We start from the raw sequence: 21,935 nt of genomic DNA on the forward strand, positions 1-21,935 counted from the left end.
ACAAAAAATTTCTCTGCCATTCTTCTGTACTTTATAAATGTTTGAAAAAAAACTACCTCTTCCAAGTCCCATTTATATTATTAACCCATCCTTTGGAGAGATAAGCCACTTACTAAGGTCCGATAAGGCGAGTGTCGCCGTTATTACCCAATTCGGAATTCGGATCGACGCTAATAATCTTGGATCGTAAAAGACAAAAATAGACAATACTATTGTTACCGCACTTAATGTGTACTATAAACGTTAAGAGAAAGTAGAATACCCATGTAGTAGTTTGTCAGATACACAAATTCTCATTCCCAGATGTTCTGATGACCTGGCTTATTTCTTGTGGCTCACCGACCATCCTTGGTGCGCTTCCATTATCCGCCTTGTCACCCAGCTTCTCCCTCCACGACCACAACTCAACAAGACGTTGTTCAAGAGTGCCTTCCAGGAAGTCAACAATTTTATCGCCGATGACTGGCACAAACTTCCAAGCATGCGCCGATCCACCTGTTGCCAACAAGATGTTTTCGCTATGCGGGTGATGATCGATTAAAAAGTTTGCACTTGGAGTTTGTGTTAACCAACATAATCTAGTACGATCAAAAGGTCTTTGGTATAAACTAGGCAAGATTTCCTTTAAATTCTCTCTGATTGCTATTTCTGCATCTTTTGGAATCCAGTCGGAAGGGTTGGTAACTTTAGTTCTCGGGTAAGAGATTTCAATGCTGTCATTTGCTTTAGGATCAGGATTTGCCACTGTGACAGTGTTCTTGTAACCAGGAGATCTTCTCAAAACCTTCATTTCGCCGTTATATGGAGGAAATAAGTTGATTCCGGTGGACAAATTAGTAGTGATAGACATATCTTTCCAATTTTCCTGTTCTTCTGGCGTGAGCTTCAACCAGCCCACTTCGACAGCGGACATCTTACAGATGTTCTGCAAGTTGACTAGTTTCCCGCTCCATGCACCAGCAGCAATAATGGCAAGGTCTGCTGCTATCTCTTCCCCATTCTTAAGGGAAACAGACTTGAACTTATTAGTTGTCGGATAGTAGTTTAGTTTTTCAACCTCGCTGAAGGTGAATGTGACATTAGGGTACGAGTTGGCCCTCTCGTAGTATGCCTTCATCGCCAACTCAGCGTCAATAAAACCGTTGGAGAAATTCCGGTACCCCTTGTTCCACCACGTTTTTCTGCCAATGTCAATTGCACTTGGCACTGCACCCTCCTTACCATGAATACTTTTGAAAACCTCTTCAGTGCTGTCCAGGCTCACAACTTTTTCCGGATGTGCCTGGTTTGCCTTTTCTGCAGATTCTTTGCCGGCCAAGTAAAAGTCTTCCCATCTGTCGTGCTTTCCGTCGTAAGTGTATGACATCCCGGTCTCATGGAAAAACTGTGAAATAACTGGGTCCTTCTTGATCTTCGCCAAAGATTCGCTGGCCAATTCGGAATAAATTTCGTTTGTATAGTCCACCCTGATGCACCTTGTAGTGTCTACCGATGATCCGTCAGGAACGGGTGGCTCAAATCTGTCAACAACCTGAATCTTCAACTCGGGATACCGTTTGGCTAGTGCCAAGGTTGTCGAGATCCCAAAGATACCGGCTCCGATAACCACGACCTTGTCGGTCAATTCCAGTGTCATTATATTGTACCACGTATCAGCACCACCGTTGCACTCTTACAGCCGACAAAGAAAATCTCTGGAAGAAGATTGCCAATCGTGTTCAGCAGGATCCGATTGTGAAACCAAGCAGTCGGAAGACTTTTTGCCTGAATCTCTGTTTAAAGGGTGCCACACTTTCCCGAGGAATTTTTTCCTCGAGAAGGCGCTATCGCTGACTTTTCCTGATCCAGGGGCTAATTCCGGCAGCTTTATCATAAATGGCGGAACCGGTACTTTTAGAAAAGATGCTGATACTACTCTGTTATACAAAATAGGCGATGCCAATGTTTTCACTGCTGATTGAGAAAGGTTTTCAGCTCGTATTTGAATTTGTGTGTGTTCTCATCGTAGGGAAACCAGTTGCCCACTTTACGGACCCAACGGCCCTCTTCGGTTTTCCAGGTCTTGTACATTTCCGGAGTTACCTTGAAATAACTGTCTTTCTTTTTCAAATGATCGGCTAGAGACATGGACGATTCTGACGGCACTAATTTCCCAGAAACGCCCCGGCCGCTCGGTTTCAGAATACCCGGTTTCGTCCTCTCCGGCTCCTCACTCCCATTCATTATTGTGTCGAAGTCCTCACCAAAGGGGTCGTCCTCATAGTTGCCCGTGACACTGACCCAGCGAAGCTTTTTGTCGTCGTATACCATATTACCGATCATCTGGGGCATACTTTGTTTCTTCGTGATCAGTTGCGGCTTAGAGTAGTTCAGTGTTTCAAACCTTGCCAAATCTTCTTCATTTCCACACCATTTTTTCAGCTGTGGATCATAAACTATCTCGCCATATATATGTGCAGGCATCACCTTCCTAACCATTGGCTTGCCTAAGGACCTTATGAGCTTGATTTTTCCTTCCTTTGTCAACCGCGCAGTCTTAGAATCCTCTGGAGTGGAGAAGAGAACGTTTTTGCTACTATAATCTCCACTTGAAGAAAGCCGCTGTGGAATATACCGGCTATCTCGAGATTCTCTGTGCTGTCTGTATTGATGTTGAGATGGCGTTTCCACGTATTGAGAAAAATCTATTTTCTTACTTTTCCGCTTCAACTTCTTGTAGTCTGAAAGAGTGATGGTGAGATCAAAATCATCCAAATCGTCAAGTTCGTCTAATTCACGCTCGTGGTTGTTATTGCCATGACGGTCATAAACGGGATAAGACTGCTTCGGGTATTTGTCCAGTTTTGAGTTCATATCCACGCTTGACAAATACTTTTTCACTTTTTTTGGTGATCCTGCTACGCTGGTGACCACTCTCATCACAGGCAGAGATTTTTTCCTATCTAAGTAACCGTGGGATGAAGGAGAAGGGTTTGCTTTGAATCGATATATCTTGGAAGGATCAATGTAGTTGAGATCTTCGAAGTCGGCATCGTTTGTTATATCGTCAACGTCGTAGTGTTGTGCTAATCGCGAGTCCGATCTGGGGAGTTTACTCCTTGAGTTAGTGTTTTGTTTGCGTCTCAAAAGTCGTTCCTCCTCGACATGTTGTTTGGCTTCCTGTTGTTTGCGGCGAAACTTTTCCTGCAAGTTCAAAGTCTTACCAACCTCTTCGAAATCATCGTAGTCTGCCGCGTAGTCACTGTTTTCGGTATCACTTTCTGAGTACTGTGATTGAACAGAAGATGGGGTTCTTGAAGAAAAGGAAGATATAGAGCCATGCTCAACCGTCGGTTTATCCACAAGGGTATAAACGTGGCTTCCTATTGGCGTTGCCATGCTGGATCTCAAAGCAGACTTACGCTGCCTGCTCTGAGGCCATTCTTGTTCTTGCTGTTTTACATGCTGTTTCCTTTGGCCTTGGGACTCGATTTGCTTCTTTATTTGGGCATCGAAATCGAAGCCGTTATTACCTTCCCCATCCGCATCGTCATCAAAATCGTCCCCGTAATCCTCGTCAAAGAAGCGGTCTTCTTCAAAGTTTCCAGCACTCAATCCCGTGTCATCCATGTATTTTTGGAGCATCTTCTGCTTCTCCAAAAGTTTGACATTTTCCTTTGTTAGTGTGCTTCGTTCATCGAACTCGTGGACTGTGGACAAATTGCTCGATCGAAGCTTGAGTTTCTGAAAGTCAGCCTCCATCTCTTGCTATGTCTTTATCCTTGGGCTTTTCTTCTCATGGGGCTGTCACTCCGATCCGTGTCTATAGCGATCCACATTGTGATGTATACATGTTTACGGCTGGCGCCTGTTATTATTTCTGCAATTTTGTAAACAACGCGCCCGCAAAATTCGAAGATTACGGTGGTTACGTCTGTTTTATATTTTATAAACTTGTTATTACTCTCTGAAACTATAAAAACACTAAAAAGGAAGTTAACATACTTAGACATGCTGTAAATATAAACCCGGACGGACTGGATAATGCTGGATATTTTATGCGTTCAAGTTCTGATACCAGTCCCTGAACTCGTGAATCGTCCTGATTTCTCTCATGTACCTGTTTTTCCTGTTGCCGAAAAGGACAGCAGGTTCAACCATACGGTACCCTTGCATCAAACGCTCGTAGATGGCGTTTTCTTCACCGACCTCGCCCCCGTTTACTAGGCGGCCCTTTTTCTTCAAGATCGGGTTCATCTTGAGGGGCTTCAACCCTTTTTCAAAAAGAAGGATGTGCAGTAGATAATGCACCCAAAGAAGGTTGAAAATCGAATACGATTGTGACCAGTCAGTATGTGAGCCGGAGTTTGAAATCGAACTCGAATCGTTGGTGCTCATTTCTGTTTTGAGCGTGCTGATGCTCATGGAGGAGGAAGAGCTTGAAATAGTGGCGCTATTCGCCTTGCTGTTTGCAACGGCACGCCTCATGAGCTTATAGATGGTATGTCTATACTCCCCACTTCCTTTAAAGAAGTCTGCATCATAGAGGTTCCTATACATCAACTGACCGCTTACGATACCACGAGCCAAGGCATGGTCAATAATCGTGACGTCAAGGAAAGACCTCTCGACGAGGTTGTTAGGATTGTTTAGATCTTGCACTTCCCTAGTTGTGCGTTTGATCATGATATTCTCAATATTCAAGTCTCTGTGTTCATAGTTCTCATTTTCGCCAAGACACAACGCGTCCAGGACTTGGTTGAGGATGGTTGATGCTTCTTTCCAGCTCTCCAATTGGAAGTCCTTCAAGGAGATACCGGCATAATCCAAGCGCATTATCAAATATAGCTGTTTATCATTATATGAACTCACATCCATCAAATCCAGTAATGAATTAGGACAAGGTCCAGAGACAACTTTTGCAGAGTTGATACTGACAAAGCCGGGCTTGTTGCTCATTAGCATTGTCAGGGTCAGCTCTTGGATGACCTGGGTGATGAGGGTGCCATTTTGATCGATTGGAATGACTTTCCAAACACCGGAGGGTTTCAAGTCGGCTTCTGATTCTGAATTTTGACACGAAAACTCCATCAACAGGAAGCTTTTCCCAGTTTTGGTCAATTTGGTCAAATGTCTTCTCGGGGTCAGAGTTTGGTACTTGTTCAAGTAACTAGTGAAAGAGACGCAACGGGATTGGCTGCATAGTTTTAGAAGCAAAGAGTGGTGCAACTGGTCCAAGTCAACGGTCTTCATCTTGCTGCTTGGTTTTGGCTTCTCGGTGGTGGCACCAACACTGTCATTGTTCGATACAAAGGAGGACATCGACATGATCGAGGTTGAGTTTCTCAGCTTGTGTCTGATCTTCTCTTTTGTCTGAGGCTGCATTATCGGAAGGGAGATGTTGTTTCTGTACTCTGAATGGATATCGACCGAGGAGCGCCTGTTGGTTAGGAAGGATCTGATATTCTCCAGGGACATTTTTCTCTTTGTTTTGAGACTGGATCTCTTTTCCGCATTACTAGAGGTATATTCAGAGGTATAGGATGTGTTGGTATCATCGTTTTTCAAGGACGAGGTGAGAGACTTCATGGAGAGCGAGTTTCTCAGGCTTCTGAAGGAGGTTGATTTGGAGATGGACTTCTTTTTCTCGTGCTTGTTTTCACCAGTAAGCTGCACAGGAAGCGGGTTCTCCATGATCGTCGTTGTCGGGTATCTTTCGCTGCTTCTGGACGACGCCTTAGGCGCCGTCTTGAGAGACGCTCTCTTGCTCTGCTTGGGAAGCTCTCCCGAGGAGAGGTTCAGCTGATCGAGGCTGTCTGTGATGATCGAGGGCTCGTTTTCGTTGATGCTGGACGAAATGGAGCTGAAGGTGTCGACGGAGTGTCTTGGGTGGCTACTTCGGCTCTTGTGGCTGTGTGTGGAGGACAACGAAGGCGCCTTGTGCGATCTCTGCGAGGTGGCGGTGGCGGAGGTCGTGGCGGAGGCTGCTGTCGAGAGGGACGCCTTGGAGTCCCGCTTGGACGCGGTGCCGCCGCCGAACGACCTGTTTGAGGCACTCTTGATGGACGCCGACAGGGACCGGCGGTTGATGGAGTTCTGCGTGCTGTTTCTCAGCGGAACGGAGGCTTCCCTGCGGCTGCCGCTGCCGTTGCCGCTGGCGCCGTTCTTGGGCCCCTTGGCCGCCACGAGCGGCTTGTTCTCCTTGTCGAAGAAGCTCTGCATCGTCAGTCTCGGCGGGCCGCTTTTGCGGCCCGACGGCGACGACACGTGGATCTGGAACGCCGGCCCGGGGCCTGCTGGCGTGGGCGACGACGGGGACGCCGGTCCGGCCGTGTCCAGCAGTCCGGACAGCGACCGGGACGCGGACGCAGACGAGAGGCGGGAGGACATGTCGGGGAGCAGTGTCTGGCTGTTGGCGTGGCTGTCGTGGACTCGATGTTTGGCTGCAGCTGATGCCTGTGCTGATGTTCAAGCTGAAGAAGGAACCCTGCTGAAGATGAAGATCCGCAACCAACGAGATGCCCTGGAGCAGCACGAAACCCCACGACTAAACTAGCACGTCCACGCCGAAACAACAACAACAATAGGACTAATAATACGCCCTGAGAACGAGCAGATCAGAGAAGGAACCCCAGCCGCCTGGCCACCGACAACCTGCCTACAACCTGCCTGACAGCACAAGACAGCCAACACGATACCCGGCTGCATGAGGACAACAACACGCCCGACTGCCCGAAGCGGAAAGACCCAAACAACGCGATTGGGCGGCGCCGTGGCCACGTGACTCGATGGATTGGAGAGATAGAAGGTGAAGATAGCGGTTGGAGGGGCCCTACGGGCCCGGACCGGGGGGTAGACAGACTATACAAGTAGAGAGGGTTAGGCAGCGGGCGGGGCAGCAGCAGCGGGCGGCGGCGGGCTGCGCAGCGTGGCCACGAGGCCGCACACGTCGTGGACAAAGGCCAGCAGCGTGTGCAGCACGAGCTCCAGAGCGGTGCACCAGAAGAGCGTGCTGACGGTGTTGCGGGGGCCAAAGGGCATGTTGAGCACCAAGCGCTGGAAGCCGAAGGAGCGGCACAGATGGGTGCCGTCGGCGAGCCGCAGCACGGGCGTGCGGGCGTACCACGAGCGCAGCACGTAGACCGGCGCCTTCTCGACCAGCAGCAGCAGCGTGGACAAGACGCCTGCGTGCGACTGCTGCGCCGCCTGCAGCTGTTGCGACGCCCGCTTGGCGTCGCCGTTGAGCTTGTCCAGCCGTCTGTTGAGCTTGGTCCAGCGGGCGTACTGGTCCTGCGCAGACACCTGGTTGCGCTCCAGCTCGACCGCCCGGCTCTGCCGCAGCACCGCGGCGAGCTGCGCCGCCTGCGTGCGGTCCGTGCCCGTCCACGCCGCCAGCCAGCGGGCCGCCCGCTGTCTGTCGAGCAGCATGCTCAGCACGAACGTCGCCACCACGACCGCCGTCACCGTGCGCAGGAACGGCTCCGCGGCGAGCCCGCTCTCCCCTAGATATGTGTATTCTGTGCTCATCGCTTGCTGGGTGGTGCAGTGTGTCTCGCCTCCTCCTCTTCTCCCCTGTCTCCCCTTCCCTCTTCTCCTCCTCACTCTCCCTCCTCTGCTCTCTTCACCAGCTCCCGAAACATGTTGCCAAAGCTCGCCACCGCACCCGGCGCCAAAACCCGCCCGCTCGATGGCGCGCAGTGCTCAGCGCTGGCGAGCTGGCGGCGGCTGGCCAGCCAGACAGACGGTGAAGAAAGGCCGTGGCGACGGGCCATTGGGACGGAGCAGGGGCGGCGGGAGAGCAGGAGACAGAGAGAGGGAAGACATAAGGCAGCAAGAGCAGCAGCAGCAAGAGCAGCAGCAAGTGTGTGGGACGGGACGCACGAGAAACAAGCCAGGAGCGCAGCAGCAGCAGCAGCAGCAGCAGCACGCAGAGAAGCACACAGCGACACACACAGGGACAGAGAGCGATGGTGAACTACACAAACGACATGGACAACTACTCCAGCGAGGAGGTGGACACGTGGATCTCGCAGTTCTGCTCGATGTTCGGGCACGACTACTTCGTCGAGGTGACGCCCGAGTTCATCGAGGACGACTTCAACTTGACGGGCTTGAGCTCGATAGTGCCCTACTACAAGCAGGCGCTGGACGTGATTCTGGACCTCGAGCCGGAGACGGCGGTGCAGCCGACAGACATCCCGCTCGTGGAGCACGCGGCAGAGCTCTTGTACGGGCTGATCCACGCGAGGTTCATCCTCACGAAGCAGGGCTTGCACGCGATGGCAGAGAAGTACGAGGAGAACTGCTTCGGCTCGTGCCCGAGGTACTACTGCGACGGGATGCACCTGATCCCTATCGGGCGCTTCGACTCGCCCGGGATCGAGACGGTCCGCCTCTACTGCCCGAACTGCAACGACATCTATCTCCCCAGCTCGTCGAGGTACCTCAACATCGACGGCGCCTTCTTCGGGACCAGCTTTGTGGGCCTCTTCATGAAGATGTTCCCCGAGATCGACCGCCAGACGAAGCAGCGGACCCGGGACCAGTTCCAGCTCAAGCTCTTTGGCTTCCGATTGAACGAGGCGGCGCCGTGCGGGCCCCGCATGAGGTGGCTCCGCTGCTGGCCCTCGTCCAAGACAGACATGGTGGAGTACAAGAAGTGCGAGTTCGAGATCCCAGACATGAAGGCGCTGCAGAGCATACACTCGGGCCACGGCGGCAGCAGCAGCAGCGGGCTGAGCAACGCCGACGGCAGCAGCAACGACAGCACCGACAACCGAATGGACGACGACGACGACGATGACGACGATGACGACGACGACGACAACGACGACAACGACGACGACGACGAGGAAGACGACGAGGCTGACGCCGCCGGGACACAGACAGGTGCTGCAGGCGCCGCCGCCGCCGCCGCCGCCAAGCTTGGCACCAGTACGAAAAGAAACAGCAACAGCACGGGCGGAAACGTCCGCAACGGGGCCGCCGGCGTGGAGGACATAGAGGTGGAGGACGCTGCCAGCAGCAGCAGGCGGAACGGGACCAGCAACCAGAGCGCCGGCGAAAGCATGATGAGCATTGCCAAAGACTGAGCTCCGCCTCCCCATCGGTGATTTCTGCGCCAATCACTCTGCCGTGTAAAACTTTACTTTATAAGTAACGATTAATTCAAGTATATCTTCACTACACACCTACACAGCCGCCCCGCCGCACCTCAGTTGATGAAGTGTATGAGCACAAAGTGGAGCACCAAGCTGGCCAGCACGTACTCGCCAAACGCCCGCTCGGGCAGCAACCCGCTGAACAAACCTGTGTTCTCCGGCGTGCTCTGCAACCGCAACGCCACCGTGAGCACAAACTGGCCCACCGTGGCACTGAACCCAGAGAGAAAGGCGTTGAACGGGTACGACCCGCCAAGCAGACAGAACGAAAACTGGAACACGCCCACCACCACCAAGAACGCAAGGAACGTGTCCACCAACCGCAGCTTCTGGTCTTGCTCAAGGTCCTTGAGGTACTGTGTGTATGCCGAGCTCACCGACTTCTTCAGTTCCTCGACCAGCGTCAGCGTCTGGCCCGTCACCGCAGCTGCCACCGCTGACGCCTTCTCCGGCACGGCCGCCTGCTTCGTTGTCTTCTTAACGTCCTTTCTTGCCATTGTTGCTGTTGGGGTCTCTCTGCTTCTGCTGTGCTGCCTGCAGCAAGCACCCAACACCCCTCCAACACCGAAAAGGTGCAACGTGTAGCGTATATACCTGGAGAAACACAGCGCAGCGGATCCGTCAGCTGCGCGTGGGTGAGAAAGTAGGTGTAGCGGCAGAGAGAGGAGGGAGAAGTGCTGATTAGGACGTTGGCTAGGAGGCCTTGTGGAGCTGGCCAGAGGGGAGGAGCAGGCGCAGGGCGGTGTCGGGAGCCAGCAGATGGACGGTTGACAAGCAGCACCTTGGCGCCACAGCACAGACACGGACAGAAACAATGAGTGTTCTTGAGAACCAGGTGGGGCTGGATCCGAGCGAGAAGAAGGACAAGAAGGAGAAAAAGGACAAGAAAGAAAAGAAGGACAAGAAGGACAAGGACGTGCCGCCAGCAGACGCGGTGCTGATCACAGACCTCCCGTCGGACGTGATCAAGACACACGGCGACGCCGGAGACGGGGTGAGGATCATCACGGATGCGCCGAAGTTTCGGGTGGTGCCGCCGTTGAACTTCTGTCCCGTGGAGAAGCACTTGTACCGGTCGGGCCAGCCGTCGGCGCTCAACCACTCGTTTCTCGAGCAGTTGAACCTCAAGTCGATCATCTGGTTGGCGATCGAGGACCCGCAGGACAGCTTTCTCAAGTTCATCGACGAGAACAACATCAACTTCTTCTACAACTTGGGGTACGACTCGATCGGATCGAATTCGTGGGACGGCTTGAGCGAGGCCAGCATCAAGCAGGCGTTGGAGATCATCTGCGACAGGCGAAATCACCCGCTGCTCGTGTGCTGCGGAATGGGTCGCCACCGCACGGGCACGGTCATTGGCTGCCTGCGCAAGCTCCAGGGCTGGAACCTCGCCAGCGTCGGCGAGGAGTACCGGCGCTTCACGGGCGTGAAGGGCGGCCGGATCCTCGTGGAGTTGTTGATCGAGGCCTTCGACGTGCACACGATCGAGATCAACCCGCAGGTGGCGCCCGAGTGGCTCATCCGGTGACGGCGGGTGGCACGCAGAGCCGATATTCAGAAACGTCTATATCTCTATATATACAGGAAGACACGCCGTGTGTCGTGGTCATGCTCATGTCCGGGACTCTGTCCGGGGCTCTGGCTCTGCCCCGCTGCGCTTCCGCTCGAGCCTCTCCTGCGCCAGCCGGACCGCCATCTGCGAGTTTCTCCGCGTGTTGTTGCAGTGCTCCCACCCGAAGATGCTTCCAAGCAGCAAGCCCCCGAACCCCCAGTTCACCGCAGTCCGCAACGACCGGTGGTACACGTACAGCACCGACGAGAACACAAAGAAACACGAGAACCCAGAGAGCCCTGCTTCTCGGAAGCACGGGATCTGCACGAGGTTCGAGAAGTAGAAGTGCTGCGGCGTCAGCGTGCCGACAAACGTCTTCACCTCGTTCGACACCGAGTAGCCCGCCTGCCCCTGCGCCTGCGCCTGCACCTCTGCCGGCGTCTGCCCCGCCGGGGCGTACTTGGCAGGCACGTCTTCCAGAAAGATTGGCTGTGAACTGGCCTGATCTGCACTGCTGCTGCTGCTGCTGCTGCTGCTGCTGCTGTCGTCGCTTTTGTTTCCTCTGTGAAATGGCCACCAGCCCATCGTAGTCGTGCTGTCTGTGTGTAGTCTTTGCAGTCTGCTCCGCTTCTCCCGGTCCCCCAGGTCCTTTCCTCAACCTTCGTCTTCCTTCCTCCTGATGTGTCTGTCCATTTTCATGTTCCTCTCCCGGGAAAGCCCAGAAACACCCTCTACCTGCTTACGTCAGCAAAAACGTCGATCGGCCCGTTTCGCTTTTTTTCGGCCCACTTGTGGCTCGCAGCTTTGGCCTGGGCCGCCTCCAGCTCCTGGCCCCTGCACAGAGACCCCCAGCTCTGATGAACAACCGGTACGTACTGCACATACGACATGAAGCTGACGCACGACCGAACAGAGAAAACCCTGGCGGTTGCTGGCTTCTGCTGCCTCCTGCCCTTTTCCCACCCCCTACTTTCCCCGCAGAGCCTCTTTCCGAAGCTCAGCGATAAAGAAGCGCACTGGGGCGCCCTAGAAAAGGCCAAAATTAAACAGGCAGAAGGACCGCACACTGTTTATCGACCGCCTCGTGGCTCAGATATAGACGTTGGAAGGCGATAGAGGGCGGAGTCAGCAGCTGCAGGACGCTTTGCTTGGCACACAGGAAACAGCAAGAAGCCACTGCATTTGCAGACACAAACACAGACGCAGACATAGACACAGTCACATTGTCCAGCAGCAGAAGAGAGACTGTTCCGGAACCCCCCCAGAACATGCCGTCTCCTGGTCAGTCCTACACGACAGATCCAGGCCACATCAACATCATATCTCCGCAGCCAAACCGCCCCGCAGACGCCAGAAGACAGTCGATGGCAAGGCTGTCGTCGTCGATGGCAAATACGCCGGCGTCCGTCTCGCAGCTGAGCTCGATCTACCGGGACCGCCACTCGTCGTCCTCGACAAACGGCACGGAGAACGGGATCGCCAGCAACAGCCACAGCAACGGCAACTCGTTCCCGCTGAACGGGTTCTCCGGGACCCCGAACTCCAGGAAGTTCTTGTTCTCGGCAGCAAACACGTCCGCCACGGGGGCGTTCCGGTCGTCGTCGCCGGCGATCGAGTCCGACGACGACTCCAACAACAACAACACCGACTACGACGGCACCACGTCCAAGTCGTACGGCTCGTTTGTCGACGACCCGACGATCCTCAAGAACGTGTCCAAGCACCTCCCCACAGACCCGCAGAACGCACTCAAGTTGCCCTCGGGCGACATCACCCGAGACCTATACCAGTTGAACGCCCCCTCGGCCTTGAGAAGGTCAAAGTCAATGTCCGGGAACGACGCTGAACGACGGGGCTCAATGGCGTCCCAGATGAGGTTGCCCGGCGGCTTCCGCAGGGACTTCATCCAAATGCAGAAGCAAAAATTCGGCTACACGCTTTCCAAGCCAACGGTGTTCACGAAAAACTTCCTAGAGTTCCTCACGATCTACGGACACTTTGCGGGTGAAGACCTCGAGGATGAGGACTTTCTTGCCTGTGACTACGACACCAGCAGTCCGGACAAGGTCGACGAAGAGTCCCCGCTGGTGCAGGGGAACGGCACCCACACACTAGGAGGCTCGGCACTGAACGCCTCCAAAGAGACGGAAACACACAAGAGCTCCTCCCTCAAGGCGTTTTTCCTATTGATGAAGGCCTTTGTTGGAACAGGAATTTTGTTTTTGCCGAAAGCCTTCAGCAATGGTGGGTTGGCCTTCTGTGTCGTGTTGCTTGTCTTTTTCAGCGTGTTGTCCTACTACTGCTACCTATTCCTATCACAGTGCACAGCAAAAACAGGAATATCGTCGTTCGCAGAGTTGGGTAACAAGATGTACGGGAAGACTCTCAAGATCCTAATTCTCAACTCGATTGTATCTGCACAAATCGGGTTTGTCGCAGCATACACCGTCTTCACCGCAGAGAATTTGAAAGCATTCTTGAAAAATACGCTAGACTTGGAATATCCACTCTACTACTTTGTCATTTTCGAGACGCTGTGTTTCGCCCCCATGTCATTGATCAGAAATATCACCAAGTTGTCCTTGGCTGCACTCTTGGCAAACGTCTTCATTTTGACTGGAATTGCCACCATTGTCTTTTATGCATCCAGGGACTTGATAACCAATGGGCCCGCTGAAGTAGTCATGTTCAACAGTGACAGCTGGTCCCTATTTATCGGTGTGGCAATATTCGCCTTTGAAGGGATTGGACTTATCATCCCTGTCCAGCAATCCATGCGTCATCCGGAAGATTTCCCGAAAGTCTTGTTGGCAGTGATAAGCGTATGTTGTGTGTTATTTGTCAGTATCGGATGGCTATGTTACATCACCTACGGTGAGAAGGTTCAAACCGTCGTTATTTTGAACCTCCCACAGGACTCAATCGCAGTCATCTCCATCCAGTTTTTTTACGCCTTGGCCATCATGCTCTCGGTGCCACTACAGATTTTGCCAGCAATCAGAATTATGGAGTCGAGGTTGTTCAAGCGAAGACCGAGCGGAAGAGTTGATCCGAAAACAAAGTGGCACAAAAACGCTTTCAGGGTGGGCATCACCCTTTTGACGTCTGCCATCGCCTATCTTGGTTCATCAAATTTGGATTTGTTTGTTTCCTTCATCGGCTGCATCGCATGCATCCCTTTGGTGTACATGTATCCGCCAATGCTCCATTTGAAGATCGTTGCCAAGAACAACTTCGAAAAAGGGGTGGACATTGTGTTGATAATACTGGGAGGCGTTGCGTTGGTTTACACGACCACCATGTTGATCTTCTAGCTGCCGGTGGCCACCAACACTTTTATCTTATCTAGAAACCAATACCATAACAAAATACTACACTTTATAACAACCATCCGATATACATGACGACGCTTGCTTACGTAAGTATCTCGCTCTAGTGGGGAGAAACACTTTTAGGGAAGAAATTCCCATGCGAGGAAGAAGATGATTGATCAATTACAATGGACCAGCTTGTGTACAAGTATTGCTTGAGAAAGTTTCAGTTGTAATCACTGAGAGATACATCAGAGGAATACTCAACACACCTGACGCAAGATGGGAAGATCTTTCTACTCAGACGAAGAAGACAAATTCAGTGTCCCGGGACTACCTACAGTGGCACATATTGAGGACGCAGAGGCCAAGGAGAAGGGAAGAGCAACCTCCACCGAAATCACAATAAACAAGTTTGGGAACCTCATAACATCTTCCCCGGCCCTCGAAGGCTTTGTTTCCAAAGTTCGTAAAAACGTCGAGCACTATTACGATGTCGCAAGTGAAAAGTACGAGTTTTACACAGGGACGGCCAAAGCACACTTTAACATGACTGCATCAAGACTCTATGAATTCAAAGGTGAGGACGAACAATTACTCCCTAATGGATGCTCGGTGTTAACAGCTACTTTGTTTGGTTCAATTGTTGCTCGTAACCATTCCATCCCAGTGAGGTTCTTCACACCATTGATCTTCGGTGGTGTGGCCCTGAACTATACATTGCCCCAAACGTACAGAAACGTTGCCAACGGTTTCCAGAGCGTCGGTCTCGGAATCGAAAACAAATACTTCCCAGAATTTAGCAAAACCAGAGAAGAGAGTGTTGCTCAAATTTCGGAGCTCAAAAATTCACTAGAAAATGTGCAAAAGGACGCCTGGAACGGATTGGTTGAAATTGTTGCTGATACCAGAAAATCTGTTTGCGACCTCGTTGGAAAGAAGGATTGATTCACTCACAAACGACTTTTATTTATTTGCTTATTTATTTTCATTTTGATAGTTTGCCTCTCTATTTGTAATTAATTTATGATAGAATCTATAGAAACAAAAACAAAAAATGAGTTAGTTGACTCTGAAAATGGACGCAAGATCAACATATCTTCTTCCGTTAACATCGAGGTACTTCTGTACAACTTTTCGAAGTAGAGAAAACTGCTTCCTGTTTTGTTCAGCAAGTGCATCGATCTCACCCTTATTCAACGTAACTGGGAGGGGTTTATCGGACGGCAAAGGTTTGAGCTGTTGTTGCTTGGTTTTTTCAATATCGAAAAGAGTCTGCAAATATAGCAATTGGTTATAAATCATCTTGTCGCTATACTTGATCCTCATAACACCTTTGCATTCGTGTGCAGTGCCATTTGCTCCAATGCACCTCTTACCGTAAACACTCACCTGTCTAGTTTGAATACCACAATCGTCACAAACTAGCCAACACTGGTAGTAAATCGACAACTCAGTTCGGATAAACAGTTCTAGCTGCGCAGCAATGGAAAGTGGATGGAGGTTATGCTCACACTGCTTGCACTTGATCCCTGAAAAGGTCATCTGGTAGTCAGCACTTGGCTGGATACCACCGAAAAGAAACTCGCTTGAGCAATTGGTACAGCATAGTTTCAGATCTTTCATGTCTCTGAACCTTGTACTGTCTGGTATCGTCGATTCCAATGGTTGTAACTCATGCTGCTGCACAATGTCTCTGGCCTTGGCCTCATATCGATGTGCTTCTAGGCCTAAAGATTGTGCCAGTCTGACAACATCGTAACCTTCCACACGAGTAAGTAACCGATCGATTGGATTGAAAAGTTGTTTTTCGGAGTAATATTTTTTATCTGGTTTGTAATTGGAGTTCAAAACTTCAGTTAATGCTCGGGCTCGCTCAGCGACGGAGGCTGCACTTCCTTCCAAATCTTTAGAATCACCATCTGGGTCTCCCGTTGTAATCACAAAAGTTATCACACTGCCAGCTTTGATGATTTTACCTTGGTTCTGGAGTCTAAGAGCAACCTGAACGGAAGGCATGCTTTTTCCGCCAGGGTACTTGGAAGGATCCTTCGAAAGTTTTGTGTTTATACGTAGCTTCACCATTGGAATTGCATTTTCATCAAACTCAGCTGTAACCTCCTCAAGTTTTTCGTAGATTTCATTCAATGCTTCCTGTGGATCAGAGCTGTGTAAAATGTTGTTCAAAACAAAAATCGACAGCTCTTTTGACAGTGGGCAATACTCACGTCTCTTCATATCAAGACCTTTGACCTCCAATGATGTAACTTCTTCATTCTGTTCATTGATGGAACAGTTCAATGCTGCATATTTTTTTTTAGAATGAAGAAGTAACCTTTTAAAAACATTATCAATGTCGATCTCCAACAATTTGTACCTCTCGTTGACCTTCTCCTTGAACCCATTTCCAATCTTTATAGCCTCTGCAAACGAATCACATCTTGTATCAATCATCACGGAATCTGTATCACCGTAGACAACAGTTAATCCTGAACTTTCGGCCAACTGTCTAGTGTCCAATAAAATTTCACGACCTTTGTTGGTAACCAACATGGCCAAAGGTTTTGCATAGAATCTGGAGTTCACATAACCCAAGCAACCATACATCGAGTTTGCAGTAACTTTCAAAGCCATTTGTTTGATATCTAGCTGAGCTTTCTCAATAGCACTTAGTTTTGGGTCTTTCATTAACGATTTGACTTCTCTACGTCTTGTCACCAACTGTTGAAGCAATTTGGGCAATACACCCATAGCACTTTTCGTTGGGACTTTGGGTAGTTCATCTTCACCCAAATTACTTCTTTCTATTGTCGTAAAACAGATATTGAATTCTTGAATAATCGACGGATACAAGGAGTTAAAGTCCATGACCAAAATGTAATTCTTATGCAAGCCTTTTTCGGGTTCAAAAACCAAACCACCCTGGAATTTTGCTTTTTTATTACTTACAGTATTGCTCTCATCATTACCTTCGTCGCCATTCTCCTCAGTTTCACCATTTGCTTGCTTTTGCCTCTGAGCACGGGTTTCTCGATCAGGAACAATATAGTTTTCTCTCTCAAACTCGTGAAGCAAAATATACTCATTTCTACCAGCTCTGGTACCACCCAGTGTGTGAGACCATGCATTACCTGCTATATTGGTAAGCTGTTTTGAAGTCGTCAAAATCTGCATTCCAAAGGCTGTTTTCGCTATTATTCGAACTGCCTGTGCATTTTCATTAATAGCAGCTAGTAATTTGTTGGCATCTTCTGCAACAAGAGGGTTGGCCAAATTCACTTCCATGGGAGAATATTTATCCCGACAAACAACTTCATACATTTCTGCCAATTCCCAAGACTGACATTTAGGTGTCAAACTCTGCCCCATGTCATTTGAAATGTCACATAGCAATCTACCGGCAAGCATATCACGGATGAGGAATAGATTATAACGACCGTTAGACCTGCTAAACTTTTCTGGGAAAACCTTTCTTGATCGGCGTCCCATATTCGACCACTGATTGATATTCAGGTCCTTCATTCTATGTAGAAGGATATCCAAGGTAACATTCTCTAATCTATGACCAAAGAAAACATCCGGATCGTATTTTTTGATCATCCCAACCAAGCAGTTCAACAAGGTTTTCTCGTTGTTCAGAATACGTAAAGCCATTCCCTTCTTTTCTGCTAAACCTTTGAGTCCTACTGGTAAATTCATAGTTCCGCCAACTGGCCTCACAAGTGTTATTTGCTCCGTTGGTTGTAACTCCGGAGAGATGGGCACATCTTGTGGCAAACTTTTGTAAAGTGCCAGAGACACAGAACCAACTTCTTGCCGTCCTGTCTTTGCATTCATATAAGATTGAACATTAAGAGAGAGCACATTCAATGAAGGAGGAGGATCTCTAGTATAAAGATCGGGAGATATATCGTTAGGCGAAGAAACTGACAGCTCGATGTTGCAGTGTGAAACGTTTTGCAAACTTGAGAAGTCACATCCTGTAACGGTTAACCAGCAAGGACCCATAATCTGTCTTTGCATGACAAAAGACTCAAAGATAGATGTATTGGTACCAAAAACGGCAGCAAATGTCTCTCCTGTGAGGTTCGCTGGAATTGAAACACCTTTACTCTTAGGAGTTTTGTAGGGTAGCAAAACCTTCAAGTATTCTGCTTCTTTTGGGATATCGTGGTGTTCGAATGCGTATTTCATGTGTTGGGGTTTGGCCTTGATCGAGTCCAGTCCATATTTGTCCATCAAAAGTGGGATTATTTCGTCATATACGTCCATTGGGCTGCAAGGTTTCTCTGGGTCATCATCCACTTGCTCTTCGTCGTCGTTGTCGTCGTCGTCGTCGTCGTTGACCGGCTTTTTCGCTCTAGGAAGAAAGTATAATGTTTTGCAAAGCCCATTGACTTGGACCATACCGGAGACCAACCTCCCGTCGGTTGTTTTGATTTTACCGAAGAGCAATAAAGAGTTGTCTAGCTCAATATAGTCCAACCAGAACATCTGAATCCCCTCATCCCCATCCTCATCCTTCATGACCACATCGTTACCCTCTAGCTTTTCAAAGGTTATGTTTGACAAGTTCGACACGTTCGAAGCCTTAGATGGCGAAGATTCTATGTCCAGCTGTTTGGCGTTTTTCAACGGAGAAGAATCAACGGCTTTCATTTTCCGATCTATCTTCGTTGAGGTAAGAGTGATGGATCGGTCCACCTGCACCACTGCGGACACTTTCTTCCTTTTGGAAATAATGATATCGTCATCTTCATCGTCATCATCGTCAAAGTCGTTGGCTTCTACGTCGTCGGCTCCGCCAGAGATGTCCATGGAGACGTCGTCCAAGGCATCAAGTATATTGAGGTTTTTGGCCGCAGTCTCGGAGGTTCTGATTGGTGAAGAGGGGGTCTCCAAAGGCACCGACTCGTCAAACTGCGGAGCGGTGTAGAAGGACGTCTCATCGTGCATGATTGTTCTTGTGTCGTTCGATCTCTTGGCGCTTGGGGAGGTGGAATCAAAGGAGTGGGTGTTGGTAGCGGACAAGTTGCGGGCCTTCTTTGCCGCCGGCGTGGAGGTGTTGATCACGTCTGCTTTAGACTTCAACGAGGAAAAGGGGTTTTTACGTTTGTTGATCGCCGTCTGCTTTTTCTTCAACGAGCTGGTCGCCTTGGACGTGAAGTCGGAGAGAATGTCGTTGAGGATGCTCGGGTCGTTGTCTTTCTTTTTCATCTGCTGTTTCTTTTCGAAGCTCACGGCGGGCTGTTTGAAAAAGGAGTCGATCCCCTTGCTTGCCGCACCGCCGTTCGAGTCCTTGATCATCTTAACCTTCCTCAGCTTCTTGGGCTGTTTCCTCCCATTTCCGTTTTCTTCTGCGTCGACGTCTTCGTCCTCGGACCCGTATGCCGCTGCGTTCTGCGCCTCCCAGTCGTCTGCGCCCGTTTCGGCGTACCCCTCGCCGTTGTCGTCGACAATAAAGTCGTCGTTCAGAACACGGTCCCGCTTGTGTTTCCGGTACTGGTTCTCGTCAACCTCGTCGTAGATGTTCAGGTTCTCGTCATTATCGGAGTGGTAGTCGTCCACTTTGGCACCACTCCTGGCGGCTCTGAGTCTCGCCAGCTTCTCTGTTCTGGACATTGCTGTTTGTTCTTATGCTGTGGCGTGTCCTACTGCTTCGTGCTGTCTCTCCGTTGCAGAAACGGCCTTAGCCTGCAACTTCTTTTCCGATCTGTGTCTGAAACAGCAACGCGTCTTTCTTCTACATGGTTCTCTGTCACTCTCAGGACGCGTTTCCTCTTGGAAGAGCCCCCTTACGTAAGCGCAATCCGCCGATCGGCCCCAACATGCTTTTTTCCGAAACGGGCGAGGAGGCTGCCAGAGGAAGATAGATATCGGTACCAGAAGAGACCTGACGGAGTACGGCAACGTGGGGATGGGGAGGAAGAGAAAGCGATGCTGGAGTGATTGGGGTTCTGCAGAGCATAACCATGTCTTTTGCTACATACCGAAAAAACGGGGACTCGGCGGGGAAGAAGAGGGCCGAGGATTTGGAGGAGGGGGAGCAGGACAGCGTTTCGGCGACGCTGAAACAGATATCTGCCACGCTAGCCGAGTTCATCAGCTTGGTTTCAAGCATATCGAAGCAGGAGGCGTTCTTGGGCACGCAGCGGGACACGCCGGCGTTGCGGCAAGGGGTGAATGGCTCGATTGCGAACTGTCAGCGCGTGCACAAGAGGTTGCTCGAGAACATCGACTATCTAGAGCGCACGGTGCTCAAGTCTGCTGATGGGGAGGACGGGAGCCGGGGCTCGAAGGAGCTGATGACGGTGAAGTTCTCGAAGGACCTCTTGAGGCAGCAGGTGCAGGACGTGTACAAGAATTACCAGGTGGTGGTGCGAAGCTACAACGAGAAGTTGCACAGTGCGTTGGTGCAGGAGCAGTACGAGAAGACGCTGGAGCGGATCCGGGAGGAGAGCAATGCTGCGACGTACAAGACGGCGTTGCTGACACCGTCCGGGGAGGGTGTGCACGGTGACGGGTACAGCAGTGTGTCCGAAGAGGCTGCGACGGGGGCCCACGCGCAGACGCAGACGCAGACGCAGACGCAGAAGCAAACGCAGAAGCAGGCCAGCGAGCTCTCTGAAGCGAGCTTGCAGTACCACTCCGACCTCATCCACCAGAGGGACAACGCCATCACGTCGATCTCGCAGGGCGTGCAGGACATCAACAAGATTTTCAAGGACTTGGACCACCTGGTGAGCCAGCAGGGAGAGCAGGTCGACTCGATCGAGAACAACATGACCAACTACGCCACGAACAACCAGTTGGCGAGCCACGAGCTCGTCAAGGCCGACAACTACCAGAAGAAGAAGCGCAAGTGGACGTGCGTGCTTTTGGCGGCGCTAGTCATTGTGCTCTTGATCGTGCTGGCCCTCATAAGCTAGTTCGTCGGAAAGAGCAAGAAGATGACAAGGTATTTGCATATCTATAACTACATCTATATATCTGCAACAGCACACACCGCTTGGTATCATCCGCCCTTCTGGGTCTGCTCCATCTTTTCCCACTCTCTATCCACCACCTTTCTGATATACGCAAGCTGCTGCTGTTCGTTAGGTCCGCCGTCGCAGCCGATGACCTTCACGTCCGACGACTTGTACGGCTTCATGATCTTGATGTCCGAATCCCGGAACGTGATGCTGTTCGAGTCGTCCACAGAGAGCGTGTCGATCGGGAAGATCGCCGCAAGGTTTCTTAGCACCTTCCGGCCCTCGTCGGACAACTTCTTCCCCTTGGTCATTCTGCGCAGCTTGAACTCGATCTCCTGCTTCGTCATCTCTTTGCTGCCCCTGCGGATGTTGCTGCCGAGAGTTTCAGTCGGTATGAACGTCGGAGCGTTGATTTTCAAGCCAAACTTCTCGTTCGGGTGAGCCTTTCCTCGAGGCTTGTCCTTCTCCAACGCCTGTATGTTCTTCACATACTGCACCTTGATCGCTATGAAAGTGGCATTCTTCGTGTACTTGGAATCGCCCGAGGCATTATCCGAGGACGGCGACGGTGTAGCAATCACAGTGAGAAGTGTGTGTGGGGAATAGCTATGGATTCTGCCATAGATGGTTTCTCCTCCAGTCGTCGTGATTTTGATCCTTCCAAAAACAAGTAGGCCATAATGTGTAATGTATAATGTTAGTATTCACTCTTCTGAGCTTAGTGGTGGAGTCACTATGCGATTCCATCCCCTGACGGCCGGGGGACTTTGATACGCCTGTACTTACTTCAATCCCACCACGTTGTCCAAAAGAAGCATGTCACTGGTTGGCGAAGAATGTTGTGTGTCAAGGTTAGTACACCACTTGCGGATACTACTGGATTCAAGGAGTGAGCTTTCTCGGCAGCCGAGCCCTACTTCTTTACCGTCTCCAACAGTACCGGTACAATAACAAC

The 21,935-nt window shown here is 50.7% G+C and overlaps 13 protein-coding genes across 13 annotated transcripts; 6 read left to right on the forward strand and 7 right to left on the reverse strand.

Annotated features, from left to right (window-relative positions):
• Positions 1–277: 277 nt before the first annotated feature.
• Positions 278–1,636, reverse strand: PICMEDRAFT_73237 (hypothetical protein; the record flags this gene model as incomplete). Its single annotated transcript, XM_019164420.1, has 1 exon — positions 278–1,636. The coding sequence occupies one exon, from the start codon at positions 1,634–1,636 to the stop codon at positions 278–280; it is 1,359 nt and encodes a 452-aa protein (XP_019016835.1).
• Positions 1,637–1,947: 311 nt separating this feature from the next.
• Positions 1,948–3,741, reverse strand: PICMEDRAFT_12184 (hypothetical protein; the record flags this gene model as incomplete). The annotated part of the gene is made up of 1 exon (XM_019159896.1): positions 1,948–3,741. The coding sequence occupies one exon, from the start codon at positions 3,739–3,741 to the stop codon at positions 1,948–1,950; it is 1,794 nt and encodes a 597-aa protein (XP_019016836.1).
• Positions 3,742–3,903: 162 nt separating this feature from the next.
• Positions 3,904–6,673, reverse strand: PICMEDRAFT_17012 (hypothetical protein). The gene has a single exon (XM_019161427.1). The coding sequence runs from the start codon at positions 6,367–6,369 to the stop codon at positions 4,036–4,038; it is 2,334 nt and encodes a 777-aa protein (XP_019016837.1). The 5' UTR covers positions 6,370–6,673; the 3' UTR covers positions 3,904–4,035.
• Positions 6,674–7,059: 386 nt separating this feature from the next.
• On the forward strand, positions 7,060–7,485 carry PICMEDRAFT_12186 (hypothetical protein; the record flags this gene model as incomplete). Its single annotated transcript, XM_019159897.1, has 1 exon — positions 7,060–7,485. The coding sequence occupies one exon, from the start codon at positions 7,060–7,062 to the stop codon at positions 7,483–7,485; it is 426 nt and encodes a 141-aa protein (XP_019016838.1).
• A 473-nt stretch (positions 7,486–7,958) lies between these two features.
• PICMEDRAFT_18626 (hypothetical protein) lies at positions 7,959–8,657 on the forward strand (the record flags this gene model as incomplete). The annotated part of the gene is made up of 1 exon (XM_019162081.1): positions 7,959–8,657. A coding segment is annotated over one exon (699 nt), but the record flags the coding sequence as incomplete, so codon positions are not given.
• A 536-nt stretch (positions 8,658–9,193) lies between these two features.
• On the reverse strand, positions 9,194–9,637 carry PICMEDRAFT_73241 (hypothetical protein; the record flags this gene model as incomplete). The annotated part of the gene is made up of 1 exon (XM_019164421.1): positions 9,194–9,637. One exon carries the CDS (start codon positions 9,635–9,637, stop codon positions 9,194–9,196), a length of 444 nt encoding a protein of 147 aa, XP_019016840.1.
• A 317-nt stretch (positions 9,638–9,954) lies between these two features.
• PICMEDRAFT_73242 (hypothetical protein) lies at positions 9,955–10,671 on the forward strand (the record flags this gene model as incomplete). The annotated part of the gene is made up of 1 exon (XM_019164422.1): positions 9,955–10,671. The coding sequence occupies one exon, from the start codon at positions 9,955–9,957 to the stop codon at positions 10,669–10,671; it is 717 nt and encodes a 238-aa protein (XP_019016841.1).
• Positions 10,672–10,713: 42 nt separating this feature from the next.
• PICMEDRAFT_144150 (hypothetical protein) lies at positions 10,714–11,664 on the reverse strand. Its single transcript, XM_019160364.1, has one exon. It carries the CDS (start codon positions 11,278–11,280, stop codon positions 10,756–10,758), a length of 525 nt encoding a protein of 174 aa, XP_019016842.1. The 5' UTR covers positions 11,281–11,664; the 3' UTR covers positions 10,714–10,755.
• A 299-nt stretch (positions 11,665–11,963) lies between these two features.
• PICMEDRAFT_59367 (hypothetical protein) lies at positions 11,964–14,009 on the forward strand (the record flags this gene model as incomplete). Its single annotated transcript, XM_019163360.1, has 2 exons — positions 11,964–12,101; positions 12,366–14,009. The coding sequence occupies 2 exons, from the start codon at positions 11,964–11,966 to the stop codon at positions 14,007–14,009; spliced, it is 1,782 nt and encodes a 593-aa protein (XP_019016843.1).
• Positions 14,010–14,151: 142 nt separating this feature from the next.
• PICMEDRAFT_17014 (hypothetical protein) lies at positions 14,152–15,068 on the forward strand. The gene has a single exon (XM_019161428.1). It carries the CDS (start codon positions 14,289–14,291, stop codon positions 14,952–14,954), a length of 666 nt encoding a protein of 221 aa, XP_019016844.1. The 5' UTR covers positions 14,152–14,288; the 3' UTR covers positions 14,955–15,068.
• Positions 15,069–19,628, reverse strand: PICMEDRAFT_34630 (hypothetical protein; the record flags this gene model as incomplete). The annotated part of the gene is made up of 3 exons (XM_019162899.1): positions 15,069–18,677; positions 18,717–19,081; positions 19,118–19,628. The coding sequence occupies 3 exons, from the start codon at positions 19,626–19,628 to the stop codon at positions 15,069–15,071; spliced, it is 4,485 nt and encodes a 1,494-aa protein (XP_019016845.1).
• A 350-nt stretch (positions 19,629–19,978) lies between these two features.
• PICMEDRAFT_59370 (hypothetical protein) lies at positions 19,979–20,935 on the forward strand (the record flags this gene model as incomplete). The annotated part of the gene is made up of 1 exon (XM_019163361.1): positions 19,979–20,935. One exon carries the CDS (start codon positions 19,979–19,981, stop codon positions 20,933–20,935), a length of 957 nt encoding a protein of 318 aa, XP_019016846.1.
• Positions 20,936–21,021: 86 nt separating this feature from the next.
• On the reverse strand, positions 21,022–21,798 carry PICMEDRAFT_73247 (hypothetical protein; the record flags this gene model as incomplete). The annotated part of the gene is made up of 2 exons (XM_019164423.1): positions 21,022–21,595; positions 21,767–21,798. The coding sequence occupies 2 exons, from the start codon at positions 21,796–21,798 to the stop codon at positions 21,022–21,024; spliced, it is 606 nt and encodes a 201-aa protein (XP_019016847.1).
• Positions 21,799–21,935: the final 137 nt, after the last annotated feature.

This window comes from Pichia membranifaciens (genome assembly GCF_001661235.1).
Source record: "Pichia membranifaciens NRRL Y-2026 unplaced genomic scaffold PICMEscaffold_4, whole genome shotgun sequence".
NCBI lineage: Eukaryota > Fungi > Ascomycota > Pichiomycetes > Pichiales > Pichiaceae > Pichia > Pichia membranifaciens.